This window comes from Oncorhynchus mykiss, chromosome 21, assembly GCF_057628025.1.
Source record: "Oncorhynchus mykiss isolate SJ-2025 chromosome 21, ASM5762802v1, whole genome shotgun sequence".
Lineage (NCBI taxonomy): Eukaryota > Metazoa > Chordata > Actinopteri > Salmoniformes > Salmonidae > Oncorhynchus > Oncorhynchus mykiss.
In genome coordinates this window covers 6608145-6622500 of record NC_143042.1, presented here as the reverse complement: position 1 = coordinate 6622500, position 14356 = coordinate 6608145, and the positions used below count along the sequence as shown (strand labels likewise).

The 14356-nt window shown below is 46.1% G+C and overlaps 1 protein-coding gene across 1 annotated transcript in view; it reads right to left on the bottom strand.

Annotated features, from left to right (window-relative positions):
- Positions 1-14356, bottom strand: part of LOC110499821 (exocyst complex component 4) — a 224903-nt gene that overhangs the window by 19538 nt on the left and 191009 nt on the right. Inside the window, exons 15-17 of the mRNA XM_090213619.1 lie at positions 9040-9181; positions 2729-2907; positions 1812-1971 (exon numbers count right to left, since the gene is read on the bottom strand). Of these exons, the coding sequence (XP_090069745.1) occupies positions 1812-1971; positions 2729-2907; positions 9040-9181 (481 nt within the window). The remainder of the gene's footprint in view (positions 1-1811; positions 1972-2728; positions 2908-9039; positions 9182-14356) is intronic.

The window sequence follows — 14356 nt, the reverse complement described above, 5'->3', positions numbered from 1 at the left end:
ACCAGTCACATGTCAGTGGTGTTGGAGGACACTGGTGGACATTTGGTGAGGGATTTACTGACCTAAAGTGCATTCAGAAAGTATTCAGACCCCTTGACTTTTTCCACATTTTATTACGTTACAGCCTTATTCTAAAATGATTATATTACTTTTTCCCCTCATCAATCTACACACAATACCCCATAATGACATCACAATACCCCATAATGACATCACAATACCCCATAATGACAAAGCAAAAACAGGTTTTAAGACATGTTGTCAAATAAATAAAAGAAAACGTATTTACATAAGTATCCAGACCCTTTGTTATGAGACTCAGAATTGAGCCACCTGTGGTAAATACAATTGATTGGACATGATTTGCAAACGCACCCCTGTCTATATAAGGTCCCACAGTTGACAGTGCATGTCAGAGCAAAGACCAAGCCATGAGGTCAAAGGAATTGTCCGTAGAGCTCTGAGACAGGATTGTGTCGAGGCACAGATTTGGTGAAGGGTAACAAAACATTTCTGCATTATTGAAGGTCCCCAAGAACACAGTGGCCTCCATCATTCTTAAATAAATGGAAGAAGTTTGAAACCACCAAAACTCTTCCAAGAGCTGGTCGCCCAGCCAAACCGATCAATAGGGGGCGAAAGGCCTTGGTCAGGGAGGTGACAAAGAACCCGATGGTCACTCTGACAGAGCTCCAGAGTTCCTCTGTGGAGATGGGAGAACCTTCCAGAAGGACAACCATCTCTGCAGCACTCCACCAATCAGACCTTTATGTTAGAGTGGCTAGATGGAAGCCACTCCTCAGTAAAAGGCACATGACAGCCCGCTTGGAGCTCGCCAAAAGGAACCTAAAGACTCTCAGACCATGAGAAACAAGATTCTCTGGTCTGATGAAACCAAGATTGAACTCTTTGGCCTGAAAGCCAAGTGTCACGTCTGGTGGAAACATGGCACCATCCCTACAGTGAAGCATGGTGGTGGCAGCGTCATGCTGTGGGGATGTTTTTCAGCGGCAGGGACTGGGAGACTAGTCAGGATCGAGGGAAAGATAAATAAAGCAAATTACAAGAGATCCTTGATGAAAACCTGACAGAGCTTGAGAGGATCTTCAGAGAAGAATAGGAGAAACTCCCCAAATACAGGTGTGCCAAGCTTGTAGCGTCATACCCAAGAATAATTGCTGCCAAAGATGCTTCAACAAAGTACTGAGTAAAGGGTCTGAATACTTCTGTAAGTGAGATTTTTTATTTTTTATAAACTGGCAAAAATGACTAAGAACCTGTTTTTGGTTTGTCCTTATGGGATACAGTATTGTGAGTAGATTGATGAGGATAAAACAATGTTTTTATCGATTTGAGGATAAGGTCGCAACGTAAAATAATGTTGAAAAAGTCAAGGGGTCTGAATAGTTTCTGAATGCACTGTACCCCCTCCCATCTGGTGCTCTCACTCACTCACGGGGTGTAGATTGGTGTAGTTCTGTATGCTGGTTGAACATGCAGAACAGAGGGGGAGAAAGGGAGCGAGAAAGAAGGACTGCAGAAGAGAGGTACAGCGAGAGAGAGGGACAGAGGGCAGGAAGACAACGATTACACATTGATCCGTCCAAATAAAGCTGTCCTGTGTCCTTCTGAGACACAGCCTCCCACTGAATAACTTAGATTATCTCTCTCTCTCTCTACTTTGATTTGCCCTCCTCTTCTCTCATCCTCTTTGCTATTTCTAGCCCTTTGTCTCCCCTCTCTATCCTTCCGTCCTGTTTATCCATCTCTTACCCTGTCTTTCTTGTCCCCTTCCTGTGTGTATGTCTCACCTAGCGAAGTCCAGGTCGGCCTCTCTAGACATGGTGATGTTGGTGAGGTTCTGCTGCAGGACAAAGATGTTCCTACACATCTTCTTGATGCCAGACTCACTGATCCTCTTAAAGTACTGGGCTCCATTGATCAGAATACAGGAGATCAGGTGGCCAAGACCTACAGACAGACAGAGACAGACAGAGAGAGACAGACAGAGAGAGGCAGACAGACAGAGAGAGAGGGAGAGAGAGAGAGAGAGAGAGAGAGAGAGAGAGAGAGAGAGAGGGAGAGAGAGAGAGAGAGAGAGAGAGAGAGAGAGAGAGAGAGAGAGAGAGAGAGGGAGAGAGAGTGCGAGAAGGGGAGAGAGAGGGAGACAGAGAGCACAAAAGAGAGAAGAGAAGAGAGAGAGAGAGACGAGAGGAGAGAAATGAGAGAAGAGAAAAGAGAGAGGAGAGAAGAGAAGAGAAAAGAGAGAGGAGACGAGAGAAGAGAGAGATGAGAGACGAGAGAGGAGAGGAGAGACAAGAGGAGAGAAGAGAGAGAGAGGAGAGAGATGAGAGGAGAGAAGAGAAGAGAGAGAGAGGAGAGAAGAGAGGAGAGAAGAGAGAGATGAGAGAAGAGAAAAGAGAGAGAGGAGAGACGAGAGAGAGAGAGAGAGAGAGAGATAGACGAGAGGAAAGAAGAGAAAGTGCAAGAGAACGTGAAGAGAGAGAAAACACATACCAGTCACATACTGCAGAATACATCCCAGTAGACAACACTTTTATTGATCACCGCAGTGGACATTTGTACCCCAAAAAGACACAGGGACAATACAGGCACACATTGACCTGAGCACAGTCAGGTGAAACAAGTACATTAAGCCAATAGAATCAATATAATTACATTCTCAACACATGACATTATCATGGACGACCCACAACAACAGACTTACCTTCAAAGATGTACTGGAACTTGTGCTGCTGCAGAGCGGCGCCCATCACCTCCTCGATGGCGCTGATGTCCTTGTTGAGTTTGACCACCAAGGGGTCGTAGTCCATGCTCTCCACGTTGGCCACTATGGCATAGTTCCCCTGCTTGGCCAGGGGAATCAGGTAGTGGAAACAATGCACTCTGAGAGGAGAAGAGAGACAGATGAGGAGAGATAGATGAGGGCAAGCGAGAGGAGAAACAGATGAGGAGAGAGGAGAGATAGATGAGGAGAGAGGAGAGATAGAGGAGGAGAGAGGAGAGATGGATGAGGGGAAGAGAGAGGAGAAACAGATGAGCAGAGAGAATAGATAGATGAGGGGAAGAGAGAGGAGAAATAGATGAGCAGAGAGGAGAGAGAGATGAGGAGAAGAGAGAGGAGAAACAGATGAGAGCAGAGGATAGATAGATGAGGGGAAGAGAGAAGAAACAGATGAGGGGAGCAGAGAGGATAGATAGATGGAGAAGAGAGAAGAAACAGATGAGGAGAGGATAGACAGATGAGGGGAGGAGAGAAGAGAGACAGATGAGGAGAGAGGAGAGATAGAGGAGGGGAGGAGAAAGAGGAGACAGATCAGGGGAGGAGAGAAGAGAGACAGATGAGGAGAGAGGAGAGATAGAGGAGGGGAGGAGAGAGGATAGACAGATGAGGGGAGGAGAGAGGATAGATAGATGAGGGGAGGAGAGGGGATAGATAGATGAGGGGAGGAGAGAGGATAGACAGATGAGGGGAGGAGAGAGGATAGATAGATGAGGGGAGGAGAGAGGATAGACAGATGAGAGGAGAGACATGAGGGGAGGAGAGAGGAGAGACATGAGGGGAGGAGAGAGGAGAGACAGATGAGGAGAGAGGAGAGACAGATGAGGAGAGAGGAGATACAGATGAGGAGAGAGGAGAGACAGATGAGGAGAGAGGAGAGACGGATGAGGAGAGAGGAGAGACAGATGAGGAGAGAGGAGAGACAGATGAGGAGAGAGGAGAGACAGATGAGGAGAGAGGAGAGACATGAGGGGAGGAGAGAGGAGAGACATGAGGGGAGGAGAGAGGAGAGACAGATGAGGAGAGAGGAGAGACAGATGAGGAGAGAGGAGAGACAGATGAGGGGAGGAGAGAGGAGAGACAGATGAGGAGAGAGGAGAGATAGAGGAGGGGAGGAGAAAGAGGAGACAGATCAGGGGAGGAGAGAAGAGAGACAGATGAGGAGAGAGGAGAGATAGAGGAGGGGAGGAGAGAGGATAGACAGATGAGGGGAGGAGAGAGGATAGATAGATGAGGGGAGGAGAGGGGATAGATAGATGAGGGGAGGAGAGAGGATAGACAGATGAGGGGAGGAGAGAGGATAGATAGATGAGGGGAGGAGAGAGGATAGACAGATGAGAGGAGAGACATGAGGGGAGGAGAGAGGAGAGACATGAGGGGAGGAGAGAGGAGAGACAGATGAGGAGAGAGGAGAGACGGATGAGGAGAGAGGAGAGACAGATGAGGAGAGAGGAGAGACAGATGAGGAGAGAGGAGAGACAGATGAGGAGAGAGGAGAGACATGAGGGGAGGAGAGAGGAGAGACATGAGGGGAGGAGAGAGGAGAGACAGATGAGGAGAGAGGAGAGACAGATGAGGAGAGAGGAGAGACAGATGAGGGGAGGAGAGAGGAGAGACAGATGAGGAGAGGGGAGAGACAGATGAGGAGAGAGGAGAGACAGATGAGGGGAGGAGAGAGGAGAGACAGATGAGGAGAGAGGAGAGACAGATGAGGAGAGAGGAGAGACAGATGAGGAGAGAGGAGAGACAGATGAGGAGAGAGGAGAGACAGATGAGGAGAGAGGAGAGACAGATGAGGAGAGGAGAGAGACATATTGTTGATGTGTGTTTAGTCCAACCAAACCCTACAGGTAGATGAAGTCATGATGGTGATGGAATCAGCCTAGTGTTACTTATCGCAGGCATTTTGCTGATATCATTCATTATGATAAGTAGCCTATTCTAGACCAATGAGAAGTTTGAAATGAAATAACTTTGCTAATATGGGTGATTGTTAAATGGGACAATTGATGTCCCATTAACTAGTATATAAAGGCTTGATGTCCCATTAACTAGTATATAAAGGCTTGATGTCCCATTAACTAGTATATAAAGGATTGATGTCCCATTAACTAGTATATAAAGGCTTGATGTCCCATTAACTAGTATATAAAGGGTTGATGTCCCATTAACTAGTATATAAAGGCTTGATGTCCCATTAACTAGTATATAAAGGATTGATGTCCCATTAACTAGTATATAAAGGATTGATGTCCCATTAACTAGTATATAAAGGATTGATGTCCCATTAACTAGTATATAAAGGCTTGATGTCCCATTAACTAGTATATAAAGGATTGATGTCCCATTAACTAGTATATAAAGGATTGATGTCCCATTAACTAGTATATAAAGGGTTGATGTCCCATTAACTAGTATATAAAGGCTTGATGTCCCATTAACTAGTATATAAAGGGTTGATGTCCCATTAACTAGTATATAAAGGTTTGATGTCCCATTAACTACTACATAAAGGATTGATGTCCCATTAACTAGTATATAAAGGCTTGATGTCCCATTAACTAGTATATAAAGGCTTGATGTCCCATTAACTACTACATAAAGGATTGATGTCCCATTAACTAGTATATAAAGGATTGATGTCCCATTAACTAGTATATAAAGGCTTGATGTCCCATTAACTAGTATATAAAGGCTTGATGTCCCATTAACTAGTATATAAAGGATTGATGTCCCATTAACTAGTATATAAAGGATTGATGTCCCATTAACTAGTATATAAAGGCTTGATGTCCCATTAACTAGTATATAAAGGGTTGATGTCCCATTAACTAGTATATAAAGGTTTGATGTCCCATTAACTACTACATAAATGATTGATGTCCCATTAACTAGTATATAAAGGCTTGATGTCCCATTAACTAGTATATAAAGGCTTGATGTCCCATTAACTACTACATAAAGGATTGATGTCCCATTAACTAGTATATAAAGGATTAATGTCCCATTAACTAGTATATAAAGGAGAATGAAAACGCGGTAGTGGAAATGTATTGCTCAGCTCTACTGGGATGTTTGACTGAAATCATCCACCATGTAACTATCAGGACAGATTGTGATATGTAGATATCAGTCTACTGTAACTTAATCTAATGTCTCCCCTCCACCTCTGTCTTTCAACGCATTTGTCCAAGTGTGACGTTCTAATCCAAGAGCCACCATGGGGGTGCTTAGTTTCCCTAAACACCTGACTGATACATGATCTCTGGCTGCTCACACCTTCATCAGAACCCCCAAAGACCACCTTCATCAGAACCCCCAAAAACCATCTTCATCAGAACCCCCAAAAACCATCTTCGGCCCCGGTGGCTATTAAAAACATGAGTGGAGACATAAAAACCAACACCCTCTCGCTCTCTCTCTTTTTCTCCTTCTCTCTCCCTTCCTTTCCCACCCCCTCTCACACTCCTTCCCTCTCTGCATCTCTCTCTTTCTTCCTCTTCCTCTCCTCTTCCTGATGGCATCATTTGCCACCGTTACTGTCGGGGGAAATGTGGTTGATGGGTAAAAGTCAATAAGGCGTGGAGTAGTAGAGCAGTGCAGAGCTCAGGGAGGGTTTCTCGCCCCCTCTCTTTTTTCAGGGCGATCATAAACATTACTGCAGAAGAGAAACAATATCTCAGAGCCATGATGAGGGATGGAGGGATAAAGAGAGGAAAGAGGAGATGAAGGGATAAAGAGAGGAAGGAGTTGATGGAGGGATAAAGAGAGGAAAAAGGTGATGGAGGGATAAAGAGAGGAAGGATGTGATGGAGGGATAAAGAGAGGAAGGAGGTGATGGAGGGATAAAGAGAGGAAGGAGGAGATGGAGGGATAAAGAGAGGAAGGAGGAGATGGAGGGATAAAGAGAGGAAGGAGGTGATGGAGGGATAAAGAGAGGAAGGAGGAGATGGAGGGATAAAGAGAAGGAGGAGATGATGGAGGGATAAAGAGCAGAAGGAAGAAATGGAGGGATAAAGAGAAGGAGGAGATGGAGGGATAAAGAGAGGAAGGAGGTGATGGAGGGATAAAGAGAGGAAGGAGGAGATGGAGGGATAAAGAGAAGGAGGATATGGAGGGATAAAGAGCAGAAGGAGGAGATGGAGGGATAAAGAGAAGGAGGAGATGGAGGGATAAAGAGAGGAAGGAGGTGATGGAGGGATAAAGAGAGGAAGGAGGAGATGGAGGGATAAAGAGAAGGAGGATATGGAGGGATAAAGAGAGGAAGGAGGAGATGGAGGGATAAAGAGAGGAAGGAGGTGATGAGGGATAAAGAGAGGAAGGAGGAGATGGAGGGATAAAGAGAGGGAGGAGATGGAGGGATAAAGAGAGGAAGGAGGAGATGGAGGGATAAAGAGAGGAAGGAGGAGATGGAGGGATAAAGAGAGGAAGGAGGTGATGGAGGGATAAAGAGAGGAAGGAGGAGATGGAGGGATAAAGAGAGGAAGGAGGTGATGGAGGGATAAAGAGAGGAAGGAGGAGATGGGGGCTGTTGATGGAGAGAGAGTTGGTTGTTTTCTGGGTCTGGTTGGAGAGGAAGGAGGAGATGGGGGCTGTTGATGGAGAGAGAGTTGGTTGTTTTCTGGGTCTGGTTGGAGAGGAAGGAGGAGATGGGGGCTGTTGATGAAGAGAGAGTTGGTTGTTTTCTGGGTCTGGTTGGAGGATCACTTGTTTTAGACGTTAATGGGTGAACTCACTGGATCTGCAGGGAGACATTGGTCTGAATGTATTATTAGATTGTCTTGCACTTGTTTAACCCCCTCCAGTTGACTGACACACCGTTGCACCAATCTAAGTCATCTCATTTTTATTTTTTATCCCATCACAATCCATCAGTTTAAGCTAGAGATATCTGTTTTATTTTATTGGATGAGTCTCAATCCACCACCATTGCCACACTTCCTCATCTGCAGTGAAAGGTGGCAGAGCTAGAGTGGTGTTAGTCAGACCATTTAGACATCCCAAACACGATGGTGGTCTCCACAAGTGTCAGGGGACTCGTCTGAAGTCGGGACCGTCCATTTGCCAACCTCTGTTTGTAGTGTCTGAACACTTTGGGCTACACACGAACTAGTCTAAAGGAAACAGATGTTGTGCCTACCCCATAAAAGGGGTTAAATATGTATTTAAAAAAAATTATATTTATTTCCTGAGCTTCCTTATATCTCCTAGATATAGGACAGACACTTCAAAACCTTATTCCTTATGACTGTTTTATGAATGTGTTATCAATGTGGGGTATGGTACTAAAGCCTAAATTCAATATGTTACCTAATAATAATCATATACATATATACACCTAAAGGGGTTGTAAAATTAAAAACGATAGTCCTGCCACTTGGTGAGCTATAAAGTTGAAGGATGGGGCTGAACGAATGTAACCGCTCTCAAATTCATAGGTGGAACTATTCAAGGTCTGACAGTCAACATGGTAGTCTGACAGAACATCAGCCTGCTAACTCAGTCTGCCCCCACTCAGGACCAGGACTGAAGAACACTGGGAAACCATTGAGAGGAAGATTCTAGAAATCACGGTTGTGTTCGCTAGGGACTAAATAAAAGAAAACAGAGTGAAGCCGGCAGTAGTATGATCTGTACTTGACCAATAGGGAAAGGTCAATGTGAACATGACCAATAGGAAAAGGTCATTGTGAACATGACCAATAGGGAAAGGTCATTGTGAACATGACCAATAGGAAAAGGTCATTGTGAACATGACCAATAGGAAAAGGTCATTATGAACATGACCAATAGGAAAAGGTCATTATGAACATGACCAATAGGAAAAGGTCATTATGAACATGACCAATAGGAAAAGGTCATTATGAACATGACCAATAGGAAAAGGTCATTATGAACATGACCAATAGGAAAAGGTAATTGTGAACATGACCAATAGGAAAAGGTCATTATGAACATGACCAATAGGAAAAGGTCATTATGAACATGACCAATAGGAAAAGGTCATTGTGAACATGATCAATAGGAAAAGGTCATTGTGAACATGACCAATAGGAAAAGGTAATTGTGAACATGACCAATAGGAAAAGGTCATTATGAACATGACCAATAGGAAAAGGTCATTGTGAACATGACCAATAGGAAAAGGTCATTATGAACATGACCAATAGGAAAAGGTCATTATGAACATGACCCAGGCTGGGTGTTTATCCTGGAGAGTCCATGTCCGTACGTACCTGACCTCCAGGTGGAGGACCAGCAGACAGCGGTCAGCGATGTCCTGGAAGGCCCTGGACAGGTCAGTCAGAGTCTGGAGGATCTGGTCCCTGCTGCGGACACTCTCATTGGTCACCTGGGGGTCCGAGCCTGGAGATCCACCTGAACACACACACACACACACACACACACACACACACACACACACACACACACACACGTTACATTATAGCTAAATATAAAAAATACCACAGCAGTGTTTCCCACACCTCTCTTCGAGTACCCAGGACCATTCCACACCTCTCTTCGAGTACCCAGGACCATTCCACACCTCTCTTCGAGTACCCAGGACCATTCCACACCTCTCTTCGAGTACCCAGGACCATTCCACACCTCTCTTCGAGTACCAGGACCATTCCACACCTCATCTTGAGAACCCAGGACCATTCCACACCTCTCTTCGAGTACCCAGGACCATTCCACACCTCTCTTCGAGTACCCAGGACCATTCCACACCTCTCTTCGAGTACCCAGGACCATTCCACACCTCTCTTCGAGTACCCAGGACCATTCCACACCTCATCTTGAGTACCCAGGACCATTCCACACCTCATCCTGAGAACCCAGGACCATTCCACACCTCATCTTGAGAACCCAGGACCATTCCACACCTCATCTTGAGAACCCAGGACCATTCCACACCTCATCTTGAGTACCCAGGACCATTCCACACCTCATCCTGAGAACCCAGGACCATTCCACACCTCATCTTGAGAACCCAGGACCATTCCACACCTCATCTTGAGAACCCAGGACCATTCCACACCTCTCTTCGAGTACCCAGGACCATTCCACACCTCATCTTGAGTACCCAGGACCATTCCACACCTCATCCTGAGAACCCAGGACCATTCCACACCTCATCTTGAGAACCCAGGACCATTCCACACCTCATCTTGAGAACCCAGGACCATTCCACACCTCATCTCGAGTACCCAGGACCATTCCACACCTCATCTTGAGTACCCAGGACCATTCCACACCTCATCCTGAGAACCCAGGACCATTCCACACCTCATCCTGAGAACCCAGGACCATTCCACACCTCTCTTCGAGTACCCAGGACCATTCCACACCTCTCTTCGAGTACCCAGGACCATTCCACACCTCTCTTCGAGTACCCAGGACCATTCCACACCTCTCTTCGAGTACCCAGGACCATTCCACACCTCTCTTCGAGTACCCAGGACCATTCCACACCTCATCTTGAGTACCCAGGACCATTCCACACCTCATCTTGAGTACCCAGGACCATTCCACACCTCATCTTGAGTACCCAGGACCATTCCACACCTCATCTCGAGTACCCAGGACCATTCCACACCTCTCTTCGAGTACCCAGGACCATTCCACACCTCATCTTGAGTACCCAGGACCATTCCACACCTCATCTTGAGAACCCAGGACCATTCCACACCTCATCCTGAGAACCCAGGACCATTCCACACCTCATCTTGAGAACCCAGGACCATTCCACACCTCATCTTGAGAACCCAGGACCATTCCACACCTCATCTTGAGAACCCAGGACCATTCCACACCTCTCTTCGAGTACCCAGGACCTCAATTACAAGAACCAGGAGGAGAACCAAATCAAATCAAAATGGTATTGGTCACATACACATGGTTAGCAGATGTTATTGTGAGCGGAGTGAAATGCATGTGCTTCTAGTTCTGACAGCGTAGTAATATCTAACATGCAATCTAACTAAATCAAAACAACTACCTAATACAAACACATCTAAGTAAAGGAATGGAATAAGAATATATACATATAAATATATGGAAGAACTAGGACGAAGGAGAACTAAAGAGAACCAGGGAGAACTAGGACGAAGGAGAACTAAAGAGAACCAGGGAGAACTAGGACGAAGGAGAACTAAAGAGAACCAGGGAGAACTAGGACGAAGGAGAACTAAAGAGAACCAGGGAGAACTAGGACGAAGGAGAACTAAAGAGAACCAGGGAGAACTAGGACGAAGGAGAACTAAAGAGAACCAGGGAGAACTAAGACGAAAGAGAACCAAAGAGAACCAGGGAGAACTAGGACGAGGGAGAACTAAAGAGAACCAGGAAGAACTAAGACGAAAGAGAACCAGGGAGAACTAGGACGAAGGAGAACTAAAGAGAACCAGGGAGAACTAGGACGAAGGAGAACTAAAGAGAACCAGGAAGAACTAAGATGAAAGAGAACTAAAGAGAACCAGGATGAAGGAGAACTAAAGAGAACCAGGAAGAACTAAGACGAAAGAGAACTAAAGAGAACCAGGGAGAACTAGGACGAAGGAGACCCAAAGAGAACCAGACACAATGAGTTGATGTAATCCAGAACTAACATACTTAATTCAACTAATGAAGGGATTGATGAGATGTTGATCAGTTGAATCCGGTGAGATTGGACTGGAATACATCAAATAGGAGGAACAGCAGTGAGAACTCAAGGAGAGGTTTGGGACACTGTGCTACACATTTGAAGACCTTCTACAGTCCTTCAGAAAGTCCCTTCAGTCCTTCAATCCATGTGCTGAGACACCAAGTCTGTGTCTGCATTGTGATCCATACAAAGGAGCTGTGTGTGTGTGTGTGTGTGTGTGTGTGTGTGTGTGTGTGTGTGTGTGTGTGTGTGTGTGTGTGTGTATAAAGAGCATTCAGACCACCAGGTGTAAATCAATGGCTATGAATTAGAGGGGAGTGGAAGGAGAGAGAAATTGGCCCTGTCACTCATATGTGAGTCTATTTGGGCAATGAGGCGGTGGGGAGTGTGGTGTGTGTTGGGAGAGAGAGTGCTGAGCGGAAGAGGGGTGGTGAGGGCTAGCGATCGATTGGCTGCAGTCAGGGCCAGCTCCCCAGTTGCTCCCTCAGCCCTTGTGAAGGTCGTACGGACGAGAGCACGTACGCAGGCAGGATGGCAAGCCCACTCAAAGACCCAAACACACACTGACAGAGTGAGGAAGGAAGTAGTTGAAACTGCAGCTGAGCAACGCAGGCCAATATCCCCTGTTGACAGAGGTCCTTAGTGGAGATATTTCCTACAGATTCAAGACTATACAAGTTTTAAACTCTGATTTGATTCTTAAAAAACTAGAAACAGGAACTAAATACTCTAAATCATAGAAATACTCAAAGCTCTGTATCTACGTTATGCACATTCTGACAAAGTCACATGTTGACTTATTTGGGAGTCACATCACATGAGATGTCCCCAGTACCCTGCCTCGTCTCCATGTCCCCAGTACCCTGCCTCGTCTCCATGTCCCCAGTACCATGCCTCGTCTCCATGTCTCCAGTACCCTGCCTCGTCCCCATTAACTCAGTATATTGCCTCATCTCATGTCCTTGGTACCCTGCCTCGTCTCCATGTCTCTAGTACCCTGCCTCGTCTCCATGTCCCCAGTACCCTGCCTCATCTCCATGTCCCCAGTACCCTGCCTCGTCTCCATGTCCCCAGTACCCTGCCTCGTCTCCATGTTCCCAGTACCCTGCCTCGTCTCCATGTCCCTAGTACCCTGCCTCGTCTCCATGTCCCCAGTACCCTGCCTCGTCTCCATGTTCCCAGTACCCTGCCTCGTCTCCATGTCCCCAGTACCCTGCCTCGTCTCCACGTTCCCAGTACCCTGCCTCATCTCCATGTCCCCAGTACCCTGCCTCGTCTCCATGTTCCCAGTACCCTGCCTCGTCTCCATGTCCCTAGTACCCTGCCTCGTCTCCATGTCCCCAGTACCCTGCCTCGTCACCATGTTCCCAGTACCCTGCCTCGTCTCCATGTCCCCAGTACCTTGCCTCGTCTCCACGTTCCCAGTACCCTGCCTCGTCTCCATGTTCCCAGTACCTTGCCTCATCTCCATGTCCCCAGTACCCTGCCTCATCTCCATGTCCCTAGTATCCTGCCTTGTCCCCATTAAAGCCAAACTAAGTGGCTGAAGATAAGCTGAGACCCCATTGGCTTAGACAAACACAGGGAGGCTGAGTGACACAGTCCTCCAATCAACTGAGCAAACACTGCTCACAAGCAGTGTGTGTGTGTGTGTGTGTGTGTGTGTGTGTGTGTGTGTGTGTGTGTGTGTGAGAGAGAGAGAAAGAGAGAGATGGACATGGAGATTGCTCTTTCTATTAAGACAGGGGTGTGTGGGCACCAGCTGTGTGTGTGTGTGTGTGTGTGTGTGTGTGTGTGTGTAGGTTATTGAGAGAGATAAAGGTGCTGGATGGACACTGAGGACAATGCTTGGAGGAGAAGAGACTAATATAGAAATGCTAATGAAAAGTAACTGCTATGTGCAAAGCTCTGGAGCGCTGACTGCAGTGGCAGGAAGGAACAGTGGGCTGCACAGCCAAAACAACAGGTTTCTCTACCTATGAGAGAGATGAATTTGAAGTCTTAAAAAAAGCATCTGATGGTCTGCATCATTGTAGGTAAAGACTCATTGAACAGGTAGTCCAGTGTAAACACCGAGCAAGGCAGCCTTTCATTCTCTTCAAAAAGAGGTTCTATGTTATACAGGGACTTCAACAGTTTGTGAAGGAAAACAGATCATTCAGAGCTATATACTGTAGATCAGGGGTAACTCCACTCTGACCCTGAGGTCTGGAGCCTGCTGCTTTTCTGTTCTACCTAATAACTAATTGCACACACCTTGTGTCCCAGGTCTAAATCAGTCCCTGGTTACAGGGGACAGTGGAACAATGAGGCAGAACTGTCTTGGAGGTCCAGAGGTGAGTTTGAGGGCTGTGTAGCAACAGTGCTTTGATCCAATTCTAATTAAGATCCAGTTCAATGACGTAAACATATCCAACACATTAACATGACCTTGATGATAATAACACAACCGACTCACCCCAACAACACGTGCTAATGGAAACTGCAAATAGACCAGATGTGTTTGTCTGGGGATGAAAGCCAATAGAAATAGGAGAGAAGCACACCTTGATCACACCTAGGTTGAACCAAACTCACCAACAACACCACTTCTGTTCTCTCAGCTTCCTCCCGAGATTAAGGATAAGATCATATTTAACATAACAAGATTTTAAAATTCAATATTGGTGCACAATTTAAACCAATAGTATGAAAGTGATGCAAAAGGTACTCGTGGAACGGCCCTTCAATCCTCGTTTTAGATATCAGCCTGCAAAAACAAGACTCTATTTTGGTCCAAGTGTTCAGAAAGCGGAAATACTGCAGTATCATGGTTAGAGATGAGTCTGAATGCTGATCCCCTGACTCAGACAATTAATCATGGAACACACACCATCATTTCCTTTCGTCTTTCCACAAAGAAC